This window comes from Folsomia candida, unplaced genomic scaffold (assembly GCF_002217175.1).
Source record: "Folsomia candida strain VU population unplaced genomic scaffold, ASM221717v1 Fcan01_Sc001, whole genome shotgun sequence".
Lineage (NCBI taxonomy): Eukaryota > Metazoa > Arthropoda > Collembola > Entomobryomorpha > Isotomidae > Folsomia > Folsomia candida.
The window spans coordinates 2,933,460-2,948,675 of NW_019091193.1; the positions used below are offsets into that span (position 1 = coordinate 2,933,460).

General features: G+C 35.0%; 3 protein-coding genes and 1 long non-coding RNA gene across 4 annotated transcripts; 1 reads left to right on the plus strand and 3 right to left on the minus strand.

Annotated features, from left to right (window-relative positions):
- Positions 1 to 452: 452 nt before the first annotated feature.
- On the minus strand, positions 453 to 2,380 carry LOC118434122. The gene is made up of 3 exons (XR_004833785.1): positions 2,262 to 2,380; positions 1,516 to 1,726; positions 453 to 1,248 (listed from the first exon to the last, which is right to left on the minus strand). It is a non-coding gene; the product is annotated as an uncharacterized LOC118434122 (long non-coding RNA).
- A 1,115-nt stretch (positions 2,381 to 3,495) lies between these two features.
- LOC110863352 lies at positions 3,496 to 5,064 on the minus strand. The gene is made up of 3 exons (XM_022112634.2): positions 4,846 to 5,064; positions 4,406 to 4,714; positions 3,496 to 4,180 (listed from the first exon to the last, which is right to left on the minus strand). The coding sequence occupies exons 1-3, from the start codon at positions 4,897 to 4,899 to the stop codon at positions 3,950 to 3,952; spliced, it is 594 nt and encodes a 197-aa protein (XP_021968326.1). The 5' UTR covers positions 4,900 to 5,064; the 3' UTR covers positions 3,496 to 3,949.
- Positions 5,065 to 5,664: 600 nt separating this feature from the next.
- On the minus strand, positions 5,665 to 9,097 carry LOC110841749. Its single transcript, XM_022087444.2, has 5 exons — positions 8,563 to 9,097; positions 8,041 to 8,226; positions 7,624 to 7,946; positions 7,180 to 7,537; positions 5,665 to 6,717 (listed from the first exon to the last, which is right to left on the minus strand). The coding sequence occupies exons 1-5, from the start codon at positions 8,802 to 8,804 to the stop codon at positions 6,372 to 6,374; spliced, it is 1,455 nt and encodes a 484-aa protein (XP_021943136.2). The 5' UTR covers positions 8,805 to 9,097; the 3' UTR covers positions 5,665 to 6,371.
- Positions 9,098 to 9,871: 774 nt separating this feature from the next.
- LOC118434178 lies at positions 9,872 to 12,986 on the plus strand. The gene is made up of 2 exons (XM_035847039.1): positions 9,872 to 10,367; positions 10,444 to 12,986. Exons 1-2 carry the CDS (start codon positions 10,187 to 10,189, stop codon positions 12,705 to 12,707), a joined length of 2,445 nt encoding a protein of 814 aa, XP_035702932.1. The 5' UTR covers positions 9,872 to 10,186; the 3' UTR covers positions 12,708 to 12,986.
- The last annotated feature ends 2,230 nt before the right edge of the window (positions 12,987 to 15,216 follow it).

Sequence of the window (15,216 nt, forward strand, 5' to 3'; positions counted from 1 at the left end):
TATCAGTCATTCGCGTCGCAGTTGAGAGAGATCGGACGACCCAAATCATGTGTGAATTCGATTCGCACGTGATTTGCAAATGAAACGGGACGTGTTTCACGTACCCATAGTCTGTGCCATAGTCTGATAATAGTCTGTGGCGACTATTGATCACGTTCTCAAAATTGGAATAGAATGTGATTGTTAAGGAATTTAATGGAATTGAGTAAATCTGTATGACCTTCCAGTGATAGATTTCTATGGAAATCACGTGTGAAGACATGCAGGAAAGTAATGTCAGGATCACAGGGCTGGAAGTGCGGATATATTTACATACATACATAATAAATAATATGTACGTTGTGACATATGATGACTAATTGGACAGGTAATGAATGGAATGCAGATGCATGTATGTATGTATACATATATTATTGTGAAGTGGCCTTCCATTCTTGATTCGAATGCCAATGGAAAATTGAGACAAGATATTTATTGCATTATTAGAGCATTGTTTAAGCTAGTTGTAATTTGTACAGCTAAAGAACAAAGATGTTTATCCATATACATATACGACCTAAATTAGAGTAAGTAATTATGTATGTAATTAAGAAATGAGGGTTACCTAACAAGAAAATATATTTTACATAATTACATATTTAATTTGTAGGAACAAGGATTTGTCATGCACCTTGATATTTGAGAAAATAATAAGGAATATACTAAGGTGGGTAATTTCATGTAAGTATTTACAAACATATATTTTTCTATCTATTCTTTAGGAATCTCAAAAACATCATCTTATGAATATATTTGTGTGTGAATGTATTCACTATCCAATCTAAAATCTTTTAAAAAAAAATTCTGATCGTTTGTTAGTTGACAAAACCTTGCAGAATTTTTGAAACTAAATATCTGACACTTGGAAAACTACATATCCTGATAAACACGAATAAATATTACTAGTTTACAATCACAAACTTTGAGTATCATTAATGTTTCTTTGTATACGAATATATTGCTGTAACAACCATTATGGTTTTTAATTTAACACTGGAAATGAGAAACGTGTTTAATATGAGTGAGGTATTCAGGTCGAGGAGGTTCCGGTTTGGGGGAGTTTTCAGGTCGGCGATGGTAACAATTCGAACAGTTGCAGGAACATCGGTTGGCATCAGTGGATGCAAGATCGTTGGTGTGATTGTTAGAACACGTGCCTCCACACGTGCAATGTGGGTCGGACGGGTGACACGGGGTCATCCCGACAGCCTTAGATGTGAAAAGTAAGTATTAAGGTTAATCATTACGGGCTCACATCGTTAGAAAGATTTGCAGAAAAAAAACAAAGTTTGCAAATTCGCAAAAAAAAATTGGCTGGAGAATTCGTTTGCGAATTTGTATATTTCCTCAAGGCTAGTATTTATAGTTTGCAATTTTTTTCGAAATTATATTACGATGCGGACATGCAAACTCGAAATGAAGCTTTAAAAAATCATACCCTTCACATAAAACCATAATGTTTTTTGACTTTCTTACCACATTATTCACAACTTTCACCCAGTTTTCGAACGATGATCTGCTTTCTCCCAGATGATTGCTGAGAACATTGGTCTTAAAACTTTCCACTGCATTGGTGTAATTAGTCGCTGTGCGGAGTTGATGGCGTAGAAATTCCCAGTGGCTTTCCTTGCTGGTGGAGTTTGCACTTTCTCCCACAATTTCGTCACTGCTGACTGCTTTCTCCATGCTAAAAGATATAATGACCAAGTTATGTTATGTATAAAAGAGGTAATCAGACTCGTTTATTATACAGATTGTAATTATATTTTGTAAGATGTAACGAGGTATATCTTGCAACTCTAACAAATTTAGAAAAACAACATAATTTGAGGACTAAAATCTTTATTTTTATTTAGCAAGATTATTTCGTTAAGTTGTAAGTATTTATTTTCTAGTGGGTTGCAATATTAAATAAAATATTGACGTGAGTACGTCCTAAAATTACAAAAGGAATACGGAATATGTAAGCTCACAATTTTGTTATTGTTATTGCTTGCAAAACGTATTGAATACGCGTCTTAATTAAAGAAAATGATTTTTACAAACCAACAAAGTTTACGGCGTTAAAAATTTGTGAGTTTCTCTAAAGGTGATAAACCCAAGTTTTGAACACGATACAGTATGAACTTGAAAACTATTAAAATTCTAAATTTACCAAAGCGACAGTCACAATTTTAAGATGTGTGTAAATAATAGGGAAAAATTTGATAAGAATTTAATACCTTATTATCTAGATTTAACGTGAGAGATGACAGTTGCTTCCCTGCCAAAAGCTCTGTCTTTTCTGCACACAAGTGTTTGAGGGATACAGATTTTGCAAACACGTAGGTGGCCTTGAAAACTTGCTGGGGAAAATACGGGCATATGCAGACATTAAGCGTGGAGAAAGTAACCCGGGTATATCGGGCGAATTCGCTAAAAGATATCGATCCATCCTCTGCGTGTGCAGGTTGAGTATCTCAACTTGAGATATTGAGGAAACTGAGAGTCTCAAATTCCTCAATACAAATGTTTCTTGAACGGAACAAACATGCTATGAAAACTTGATTTTATATGGATTTATGTATGTATGTAAGGTGCGCATTCAGCAGAATTATGACCCAATATTATGATTTTCGGATTACAAGAAACACCCAATTTCGGAATATCTGAAAAGGTTTTACGCATTCATTCATTTTCGGAATTGAATGTGATAATTTGTACAGATTTGTACAGTAGCAGTAGCCTATCCTAACCTAGTAATGATTAACATAATATATACGATAGCCTACACGTATGTGTAACTTAATATAACAGTAGTATGGCCAACTCCATACGGACATTATACCTGCCTGATATTTAGTATAAATACATATGTCTGCACATACTAAAAAACATTATGAGGATGTGCTATATGTACATAATATGTAAAAAGAGCAAATGGTGGATTCATATTTACATATGTCATTTATCCATATAGAAGTTGCGGTAGGCTCTTATCTGTGGCTACCCATGCATTTAATTCTATCCAACTGACGTGTACCAATATTTATGCTTTTGAGAGGATTGTATTGGTCCATTTTTGCATATCAGCACATATTTTATGGTGCAACGGATCTCAATGTTTGCATTGGGAGTTCCACGTGAACATTAAGAGTTTAGATAGAATGGTAATAATCGACATGATTGATTGGTATATGTCACCAATAAATATACACCACCAATACAACCGATCCATAATCTTTTTTTTGTTTCAGAATTATAATGCAAATTTCGGGGGATTTTACTTAAGGGCGGTATTAAGTAACTACATGTATACGGGTTTTCTCGCAACTTATTTAAAATAAGTTGCGGATAAATTGCAGAAAATAAATTATTTTCTGTGTGTATATTTCACTCAATCTTGTTGAAGTATGTGTGTGCAAAATATTGCTGTATATTTGCGCATAACCGTTTAGATACATACAAATAAATATACTTTAAATGATCTTACATCTATGCATGACTTCTTTATTTTATCAAAATTTAATCTGGTTTATATAGTTATAATTAAAATTAAGAATTCGCACTTTTATTACAAAGTACATACAATAACATGGTCAAAAGTATGGGTTGGGACAAATATGTATCTACTTGACCCGTAATATAATTGAACTATCTGTATGCTGACGCATTACTATGGATGGCAATACATAAATACCATTATCACCTGACTAAACCTGTTTTCGAAATACCATTATAGTATTTTTAAACCAGCCACGAGTAGCCTCCTTCCTAAAAACTTTTTCCGTCTTGAAATCAGAGGTAAATCCTTTTTGTTCAATCTTATCCCGAATATAGCTATTGTTGTGATTGTTCACATGCGATGTTCCGCCCTGTCCCTCAATCGCCCAGCTAAGAATTAATCCATTCTTCGCCCCACTGACGTTTGTTATAAAAATATCCTCAAATTCTTTTGGAATATGTTCCCCAACTTCGAGTGAAAGTGTCCATTCGAATTGACAAAATCCAGTGGTTTACTCAAATCCACGACGCCACAACGACCCTCGGACAAATCTTGAGTTTGTGGATTTCCATCGTAACAGGCTACCAAAATTCCGGCAGCTTTCATTTGTTTGGCGTATGCACCCGTCCCACAACCGAGTTCCAGGAGAGTTTTCACCTTTTTGGAAATCAGAATTTCATTTTTTGAATATTAAATAGGAAACGTCCATATATTAAATACGTCATAACAAACGCGGATTTTTATACCAACCACTCACCCCTTCCCTATCGTACTCATGTTAAGCTTGAAACGAGAAAGATTTTCCACCAAAAACTCCCCACATTTTTAATTACGTAATATATGGGCATTCCCTTATTCTAAAACGTTAATATTTATTCTCACATTTTCTCCTCTTAAAAATTCTATGAGTGCTGTCGCTAATGGTTCATCAAATACGTGGCGCGATGTGGCGTCGGTGCCTTGCCAAAATCCTCGATCCGCAACGCCAAAGTCTTTAGTATTTCGTGCTGGCGGCTGAGTTGGCTGGGACAGTGACAGTGAGAGTACTACATCTTTCAGGGATTCATAGGATGCTAATGTTGTCGCCTCAAAACTCCGTAATATTCCGTGAGTATCTGCTACGCTTTTTTTGAAAAGGATGTCCTGCCTTTCGTGAAGCTGTGTCATCCAGTGGAAGTATAAAACTATCGCCTGTCATAATAAATTTAGAATAATATTAAATAGATTAAAACGGGTAAGAGTTTGATAAAATATGAACGATATTGATAATATAATTTCATAATTTTTTAGCTCCAACGTTAAATATTTTAAATAAGTCGTACCGCAATCCCTACAATGATCTTGACAATGGGATTATTCTGTATAACCAAAGACATGATTTTGGCACCCTGTGGAACTTCCTGTTCGGGAATTTTTTGAATAATGTGCAAACCGCAATGAAATGGTACAATATGTAGGTAAAATAATTCTTCTTCCTTACGAATGGACTCTACATAAGTGAATGAATAAATATATATATGTACCCAGCACTTCAATTTTGATTCTGATGATTATGCAAATAAGTATGTAAGTTCGGATGTAAGTGTGCGAGTGCAGAACGGGCTTACTGGGGACTAATCTTATCGCGAAATCGGCGTTGTTTAAACATAATTCTCAGATAACGGCTGAATTTATGTCACTCTTTCCGCGATCGAGGAAATACAATTCTGACTAAAAGCATACCAAAGATACGTAAATGCCGACAAATTATTTGGTCCAGTTATTAGCTCAATCCAGAGATTATGTATGTAACCGACCTGTTCGTCCGAGGCGGGTATTCCCATAGGGTCTGGTGTCACTTTGCATAACGCATTTTGCATACAAAATTATCCCCTAACGCATTTAACCTATATAGTTACTTTGCATAGTAAGTCAGAGAAATATTCCAGGGATAAATCATTAGCATAAAAATATTAAAGATCACGAAATCTGTGCAATTTTCATAACGAACATTAACACTCACGTTGCACCCAACTAATGCATCAGTAAAGATAAGCAATAGTTATCAATCAAAACTGTGCAAACATTTCATTAAAAGTTTCAACTGCGATATAATGGGCTTTATGCATATGTACCAATAAGTAAATGCTTGTGCTACAAAATTTCCAGTGAAAAACAAATAATTTATCATGGTAATCTTATAGTATGTAAAAGAATTTGTGTACTTTCATGCATAAGGCCCTTCCAACGTGTAACGGCGTGGAAGTAGATAACTCTGTGCACTTTAAATAACTTGGAGAAAAATCAAAATCGTCACCCACGGAGATATTGAAGTGATCCATTTCTGGGTACTGATTAAGCAGACGCGTTTGTCATCAAAGAAAAATAAGCCACAAAACTCATGTGCCAAACTGACATTACGTACATAATTGTTTAAAAACCTACAGTTGACAGTGCGCGATGCTTATGTATTTATGTAGTCCGAGTCAAGGGCAGAGTCCGCTTCTAAATTGTGACTTCATTTGGATTAAGGATTACAAAATGAGGATTTTTCCCAATTCCCATTATTCTATATCCTATTAGTAAATAAACTTATCTATGTATATACCGCGACATATTGTGTAATAAGTTAATTTTCGAAACAATTAGTTATGAATAAATACTCGTTGATTTTTGTAGGGTAGTAAGTAACCCTAAGAAATAAATTATTAAATTACAAATTAATTTATTAGCAACCTTATTATTTTCCTGGTTGTTGTAACTTTTGCCAAATATACATGTAAATAACATACGTATAAAAGTATTTATTAAAATAAGTATACTTATAAAATAATGACTAAATTTTATAACTATCTAATTTCTAAAAAAATTACTTCGGTTTTTCTGTCGTTGTGCTACTTATTACTGCTTTAAAATAACTAGCTAACGTTGGATCTATTTTAATTAAAGTGCTAACCCTTTCGCTAACTTTTTTTGATAAAATATCTCCAAATCTAATGCTTGGGTTCAAATTTTCTTCATAAATTGTCCCAAGACAGGTTGCATTTTCTTTTAAAATTGGATTTGGTTTTTCAAAATATGGGATGCATTCCTTAAGATGGAGATAATGTCCAACATCGTACGGTGGAGTGTATCCTGCGGATCCATCTACTGCGATTGTTACAAAGTGAACCGTTGACTCCAAGACGTTGTTTGGAAGTTCGACAAATTTGGATCTGAAATTCATAAAAACAACAAATTTTATGAATTCATATAAATTATAAATTTCGCCAATTCATGAATTTAGGATTTGTTGCGCCAAGGAATTGTTTTTTTAAATTAATTATTTCTTGGGAATATTTCAACTAGGTAATTTGAGTTCATTGTTATTAAAAGTTAATGTAATCCATCATGGGATGGTTCATATATGATGTCATCAAGGAAGTGTATGGGTAGTTTTGGGAGGCCCATCTTGCTCGTATAAAGCTTAACATGAGCAGAAAAAGGACGGGGTGGGTGGGTGGTCTCAAAATATATTGGCCTTTTTTGATGACGTAATACATGGACGTTCCCTAACCGAATAATTTTGTATTTCATTGAGGAACTTCAAACCTTATCAAATATTATACTCGTCTAAATACTCGATACGATCCTTGATCCTTCAATAAAATATGACAAGTTTATAACCATCGACTTACTGATATCCCTCCTGAAACTTAATCCGAGTAGTTAATCGAAGTAGGTTAGCGTCAAAAAAGTCCGTCGATGAATTACTCATATCCCTCGTCGGCCAATTTGCAAAGGAAAAATATGACTGCCAATTTAATTGATTGATAACACCTCCTAATTTCTTGACATCTTCGCTCTCCATAATAAAGTCGATCATGTCACCGTAATTTGAAAATTTGTCGGATGGGATGAGAAATTCATCGATGTCGAGTGTAGTAACATATTTGGCCACGTCCCTGTAACGATAGACGCAATCGTTCGCCTGAACAAATTGTCCGTGACTCATTATTTCGGAAACCAGAAGTTCAAACGGGAGCAAGGTGACAACTGTGGTGTAAACCAGTAAACAACAATTTTATTAATAATTAATTAATGACCACAATTAATTTGCATTTATATTAAAATCAGTTTACCATCTCCATAACTTTGCAAAACTGTGGCAAAAGCGGGACTCATGGAAATATTGTAAAATAGGAAATGTTCAACCCCCATCATTAATTGGTACTCCATCCATTCCACGAGCTCAACTGGTTTTCCCATATTATCTGCCCACGTGTAAAAAGGCTGCGTGCATGACGCAACTTTATACATTAGTTTTTCCTGTCTCGGGGGAGGATAGTTAATTTTTAAAATGTTTCCAATAATTTCCAGGCTGTAATTTGCATGATATATGGATACAAATTTAGGTGGGTCTACTAGCGTATTGTTGGGCAGCTCGCAGTCGACGTAAGCTGGGCTGAAATGTTTATATTAAAAAAATTATCTAACTTGTTTTGGACGTAATATGTATGCAATTGATATTCAATTACTGAATTAATTGAATACCATACCCATATTTATGTCCCAGGCCGTACGGATCTTTACAAATTGTTTTGTACCCTTTAATCGTTATTAATTGCCCATTGTTAGTTTCATTGTAGCTTTCTCCACCACTTCCGAGGAAAACGCAATACACGTCACGAGCCTCTGCTTTCACATCCAGTCCAACAATTCGGATTTTTGCTGGTTTGCCATCCCTGATTTATAAAGAATGTGTAGTATGTATATTTATTGCACATTGAAGTGGGCGTTACACTATCCGTATTAGAAATCTAGTCACGCAGGTACTGATTTCTCAGATTAAAGTTTCTACCGCTTAGTATCAAAATTATACCGGTGCGTAAAAATTTTCTATTCTACGGATATGGCAAAACTTTAATTCCGATCTATTACTACACAGCATTCATTATCAATACCGCATTGGTAGAGTCATATATGAATACCGCTTGGTATCATTTTAACACTGGATTTCTAAGAGTGTATCATTAGATTACATTTTGGTATTAAATTAATTTGCTATTAAACTTGATTACCGTTCGTCTTTAAAGTAGTAAGCTGAATAGAGGAACAATCCATCACCAACAGGTTGGAATCCTAATGTTTGATTGAATCTTGTCATGAACGAGACAGATTCAATATTTGGTCGTGGAAAATATATCGTCTTCCACGCAGTGTTATACTCATTCGAAGAAAATAATGCAATCATAACAATTACGGTTAAGATTAATATTATAAAACCTGCCTGAAAACGGTCAGACAAAATAAATTGAGACATTGGAATTATTAATTCCCAATGCTTTTTAACTAGCAAAACGTATGTGAATGGATATTCTATAATTTTTTTAAACTTTCTTTCTTCCTAAAAATTTATAAGGTATGATTAACAATTCAAACCAAACCGACAAAAATATGGCCCAACAGGATTAAATTTTGCGAAATTGAACAGTTAATTCTGCCGTATGTAATCTAATCCATTGTCAAATATGACAGAATTATTTGCACGCCGGTGTTACATATGTACGTAAGCATTGACGCTCCGAAACCGTACATACTTACGTAATACTACACGTCGCAGTTGGATCTTATCTGTTATACTGTCATGAAATGTTTGCACGGCTGCGATTTACCACTAATGCTTATCTTTATGATTTATTTATATGGCACGTGTTAATTTTAGTTATGCAAATTTCACCGGTTTTTTATGGTGTTTAATATTAGTTTAATTTAGTAGAACTTTAGCCCCGGAATATTTTTCTGATTTGCATATCGAATTAGTTCGTTAACTTGTGGATAAGATATTTCCAGTAAAGAAAGTTTATTAGTAAAAAAATCGTGCCGAAAAGGAACAGGTGAGTCATCGTGTAATTGCGTACGTAGTCCGAGCCAGGTTGTGTCGTTCTACCCGAAAATCATAAAAATTAGTCCCCAAATATACATAATAGACACCGAATACCCGGTTAATTAAATGCTAATATTCTACAATAAGCGACACTATCCTACTCGACCCATGTGACCTCACTAATCAACCACTTTACCCTAGTCGTCAGCTATTTGACTCATTGTGTATGTCATCATCAAGTTCGTACAACGTGTTCATCATCGAAAAATACATGTGTAATAAATTTACCCTCAATACAAATATATAGTACTACCTATTCAAATGATAATCATATAATTTCGAACTCGGACAGAAATTAACGGACGGACATGACGGTTACATAATCCCTGATTCGGACTATGCAGTTGAGCAAATAAATAATTAATCTGCACCGGAGATATGGATATCTGTTTAATAAGGATATTTCTCGCTTCATTAGGTATACACAGGAAAGCCTGATATTGCGCACGTCCTTATCTGCATAGCACGTGCGCTTGCATAACAACGAAATCACGATGGGATCACTCAACTTATGCCGAATTTGTATTTAAGTATGTAATTACTTAGCTTTTACAGTAGTCATAAATACATACAAAAAGCAAATTATTCCCTTAATAGCCCTCACAACTAACAATAATATTCTATGTAGAATGCCCCCGTTAAAAGTATCGATTCAAAAACTGGTACAAATTATTAGTCCCCACATTAAGGAGGGGCCCTCACCGGAGAAATTATGCCAAGTACATATGCCATATAATTTAATTGATTGATAACAAGGCATGATGTTAAGGCCAAGCCATGATGCTAAGTTTTCATCATCTCTAAATCTTTGTGCTACGTTATCCTCGCTAATTTCAAAATGGTGCTCCATGCAAACTTCCGCTTCCGGGGACAATGGACCACTGCATGTGTACGAGCTAAGAATCGCCCTTACGACGGGTGGATTTAATGCGGCAGCTGGTATGAATTTTGGCTTTTTTCGAATTAGCTCAAAATAAATTTTAAAACATTAATTGTTTTATACGATTCTAAACAGATGCCTTAATTTCCATGGATAAGTACCAACTAGAAGTTAGAAGTTGGAGGTTCGGAGCTCTACAAAAATTGGCCGATTTGGAAAGATATTTCACTGTTTCTATCCTTTTCGGAGTCGTTTGTTTTGGCGTAGCCATAATTTCTACGAATTTATACCAATCCGGTGATCAGCCGACACACCGATCCGTCTCACCAACCATTCGGATATCCCATCAAAATGGAATTTCGAACCATAGAATCGATCGAATCAATAGATTCGTGTTGCAAGAACCAATTTCAAATTTTATCGGAAGAAAATCCCAACTTGTCGAATTGCAAGAATTATTCGAGGCAAGAAATAAGGAAAGATTTATCGTCCACGTGACAGGACCGGATGGTATTGGGAAGAAAGAATTATGTCGAAAATTTGCACAAAAAATTGATCCTTTGATTCCCGTGTCATGGCTGAACGCGGAGTCAAGTATTTTATTGGTAAATTCATTAACGAATTTAGCACTAAACAGGTTAAACAAGGACAGCATTTTAGATATCAAAGTTATCATTGACCAAATTGCCGTTAAGATGAAGGCTACTTCTACTTCCGCGTGGATAGTAATACTTAGCGACGTCATAAATTATGACGACGCTGAATTCCAAGCTATTCTGTTGACTTTATTTCGAGCGGGTGCCTTCATAATTATAACGGGCAGATCACAAGTTAATTATAATCCTGAAAAAAATTTACCCATCAAAGAAATTCAATTAGATGGCTTACTTTTGGACGAAATGGTCCAATTATTCCAATCTGAACTAAAACCACTCGATTATAACTTTGGAATAGAAAACGTCGTCAAAGTGTGTCACATGGTTCAATTTAACCCACTAGCAATTCGTCTAGCAGCCTCCTACTTGGGTCGGAACGTTGGAAACGTTAACTATTTTCTGCAAAAATTAGAAACAAGTAAAAACATGGACGACATATTTTTAAAAATGGTAGAATTAGCTAAGGAAAGTTTGAAAAATCCAAATTGTGACTCCATCCTGGAAGTAATGTCATTTTCTTCCGGAAACGAAATGGATTTTAAATTTCTTAGAAAATTATCAACAAAATTTGAAACCACACTTCCCCTCTGCATCACAGAATTGTCATCTTATTCCATCCTAAATATAAAGCGATGGGAACAAAATGACCTAATTTTTATCGAATACCCGCTTCCCCTCAGAAGAGTACATTTTAACTCGCACTCTATACAAAAATTAGACTCCATTCTATCCAGTATTTCCGATACATTGCCAAGTTTCAAAACACCCCAAGAAATCGTAGCTTTGACTAACACATACATTTCCGTGGTCACTTCCGGTTCAACCCGTTCCGATTTATTCGCCAAGTATTCTCCACTTTTGAACGAATTTCTGAACACTTTGTCCAACACCCCAAATATGTTACCCGTCTTGACTCAATTATCCTTATTTGGATACCATCAGCTTACCCAATATTCCCGAAAACCGGGTATCCTACACGATAAAAATTTTATCACCATGGAAACCAATATTGCTCAGGGGTTAATGAAAAGTCACAAATATTACGAAGGCTTATCCATCGCACATAAATTACGAGAGAAAAGCCTTCAATTACATGGAGAAAATCACGCTGATACCGTAAAATTAACCAAACTAATTAAATCCGGTGAGGCTGCCTGGCTTCATGGTAAAGATCCTTACCAGTTAGCGCAGGAATTGGGTTCGAATCCTGACATAGCTAAAAAATCAATCCATGAAAAAATCACTCTGTTTGAAAATATTGCAAATAATTTCTTTGATAATGGATTTTTTCAGGATGCAATTCACTACTATAAAATTGTTAAGGGGTGGAAAATATATAAATATGGGGCAAAATCTAGACACACTTTGGACACTATTTTGCAGCTGGGAATTTGTTTTAGCAACATTAACAAATTTAAGGATGCTATAACACAATTCGAGACAGTGTTTGATAATAGTTTAGTTCTTTTTGGGGAGGAGGATGACCTTTCCATTGGGGCAATGGAATGGTTAGGCTTAACATTGTACTCTTATCATGAAAGTGCTGCGGCGCCGGCGGAGGGGGATAGTAATGATTTAGGGAGAGATTTTAAAATAATGGAAAAAGTTGTCACCATTTTGGAACGTATTAAAGGAAAAGAAAATGAAGAGACAGTTTTATACAGAGATATGATGGAAAAAATGAAGGTGAAATATGTCGCTTCAAACTCTGCTATTACCAATTTAAAGAAATATACGCTTTGAAATATTGCTTGCTAGGAAGGCGACGTTCTCGTTATTTTAAAAATTTAAGGCTGTTAGGAATAATTAAATTATGAAACAATTATGTAGTAGTTTCACGTCGAAATTTATACGATATAAAATATTATCACGTATTTATTAAGATAGTTGTTTTTAACTTTTATATGTATAATTAAGACATTTCATTAGTCAACTTAATAAGTCGAATAAATATGCATAGGAATATATTTAGTTATTTGATACACATTTTTAATAATTAATCCAATTTTTTAAATCATAAATGCTATTATGGTCGAGGAATTATAATTAAAGACATTTTTGCAAAAGAAATATATGTAAAAATGTCTTTAATTTTAATGCCTCGACCATAATCAACTTAGTCTCAGCAACTTCATAAAAACATAATAAAAACATACATAGGTATTAAAAATATTAAACCTTTACTCAATTTATGTAACGCATATGTAGATACATACATACTACTTATTTTAATAATTCAAAGAGATTCAAGGGAAATTGGTACTTATGTATATATTGGTACTTGCGATAGTCTCTTATCGGGAAAATCTGTACATATTTATTTAACCCAACGCAGGTGGATGGAATTGGGATGCGTTTTTTTCACTTGTTTCAAAGCTCGCTTGCACTGTGACACGACACCTGACACTCATACAAAATTCATTATTATGGCGTTCATAGGTACAGATAGCTATCGTAATTGACATGATAAGGAACATGCACAAATATGCAATAATGCAACTGTCATTCCGTGAAACCGATATATATTTTTCATAGAAATGTCGGCAGATTTTATTTGAGATCGATATTCTATTCTATCTCTTTCCTGCCGTATGCCATTAAAGTGAAGTAAATATGTATGTATGCATTGGTAGGTGGATGGAACTTTGTTTGATAATGAGTAAGAATTAAATGATTCGACAAGCAGATCCGCCGACTATTTCAAAAGTACAAATACTCTATTGGATTATGTTCCCCACATGAAACGAATTAAAATTTAGCATTTTTTCGGGCGCCAAAATTTCCTTTGGGGGGGTTATGAGAATAATGGGAGATAAATGTGGTGCACATAGGGCACAGCATATCTATGAAATGGGTTGATGAAATTTCAAAAACAAAATTTTGTTACACTCTCTGGATCAGTACCCCGATAGGTTTTTCGAACTGAGGTGGAATTCCGACTTTGAGGGGTTTTTCACAGCGGCGCAAAATTGACTCAGAAATTAATTTTTCGCTATAACGAAAAAGTATGACGAAATGTTCATACATTAGCTTTTCACCAATTTTTACTACATTGCAAATTATTAGTAGTAGAATAAAGGTTAAATTACCCAGAAAGTCGAAATCGACCTGCGTGACCTTTTTCGGGGATCGAAAGGTCACAATGTCAAAGGTCACATAGCCACATAAATGGGGTATCGTTGGAAAGGTATTGGCGAGAGGATTCAGAATATGTATACTTTGTGGGGTCTGAAACCACTCCCTGCAAACATAGAGCCAAAAGAATATTTTTGAGTTTTTCCCATGCATGCTTCCGTGTTAGCTCCCAATCCACTGCTGTGTTAAATTCTGGACAACTGCCGATTTTCGTTCTTTGGCCTCTAGACTTGCAGGGAGTGGTTTCAGACCCCACAAAGTATACATATTCTGAATCCCCTCGCCAATACCTTTCCAACGATACCCCATTTATGGGGTAATGTGACCTTTGACATTGTGACCTTTCGATCCCCGAAAAAGGTCACGCATGTCGATTTCGACTTTCTTTGTAATTTAACCTTTATTCTACTACTAATAATTTGCAACGTAGTAAAAATTGGTGAAAAGCTAATGTATGAACATTTCGTCATACTTTTTCGTTATAGCGAAAAATTAATTTCTGAGTCAATTTTGCGTCGCTGTGAAAAGCCCCTCAAAGTCGGAATTCCACCTCAGTTCGAAAAACCTATGGGGGTACTGATCCATAGAGTGTAAAAAAAATTTTGTTTTTGAAATTTCATCAACCCATTTCATAGATATGCTGTGCCCTATGTGCACCACATTTATCTCCCATTATTCTCATAACCCCCCAAAGGAAATTTTGGCGCCCGAAAAAATTGCTAAGTTTTAATTCGTTTCATGTGGGGAACATAATCCAATAGAGTATTTGTACTTTTGAAATAGTCGGCGGATCTGCTTGTCGAATCATTTAATTCTTACTCTAATATGGAATACGAGGAAAAGTGATTGTATTTATTTATTAAGCTCAGGCAAGCAGTGGACGCGGAAGCTGTGGGGACATCTGGGGACATTGACATTATAGGATAAGGGAAGGGTTTATACAACATAAACAAATGATCTAGACATCGAATAACCGTGGGGACATTGTCCCTCTGTCCACACGCTTCCGCTGCCACTGTAGGCAATTAAATATCCATGTCCATGCATTTCTACATAAAAATCCCTGAAACTGATTGTGAATACAATTAATTTGCATTCTCAGAAATAAAATCGAATA

Bases quoted from the DNA above. Each gene is read 5' to 3' on its own strand.
- LOC110841749 (XM_022087444.2), bottom strand. From the start codon at position 8,804: ATGTCTCAATTTATTTTGTCTGACCGTTTTCAGGCAGGTTTTATAATA. The intron at 8,227-8,562 runs GTAATCAAGTTT...TTTATAAATCAG, and splicing joins TACTACTTTAAAGACGAACG to GGATGGCAAACCAGCAAAAA. The intron at 7,538-7,623 runs GTAAACTGATTT...TTTACACCACAG, and splicing joins TTTGCAAAGTTATGGAGATG to TTGTCACCTTGCTCCCGTTT.
- LOC110863352 (XM_022112634.2), bottom strand. From the start codon at position 4,899: ATGTCTTTGGTTATACAGAATAATCCCATTGTCAAGATCATTGTAGGG. The intron at 4,715-4,845 runs GTACGACTTATT...TTATTATGACAG, and splicing joins AGATCATTGTAGGGATTGCG to GCGATAGTTTTATACTTCCA. The intron at 4,181-4,405 runs GTGAGAATAAAT...ATTTCCAAAAAG, and splicing joins AATTTTTAAGAGGAGAAAAT to GTGAAAACTCTCCTGGAACT.
- LOC118434178 (XM_035847039.1), top strand. From the start codon at position 10,187: ATGATGTTAAGGCCAAGCCATGATGCTAAGTTTTCATCATCTCTAAAT. The intron at 10,368-10,443 runs GTATGAATTTTG...GATTCTAAACAG, and splicing joins TGGATTTAATGCGGCAGCTG to ATGCCTTAATTTCCATGGAT.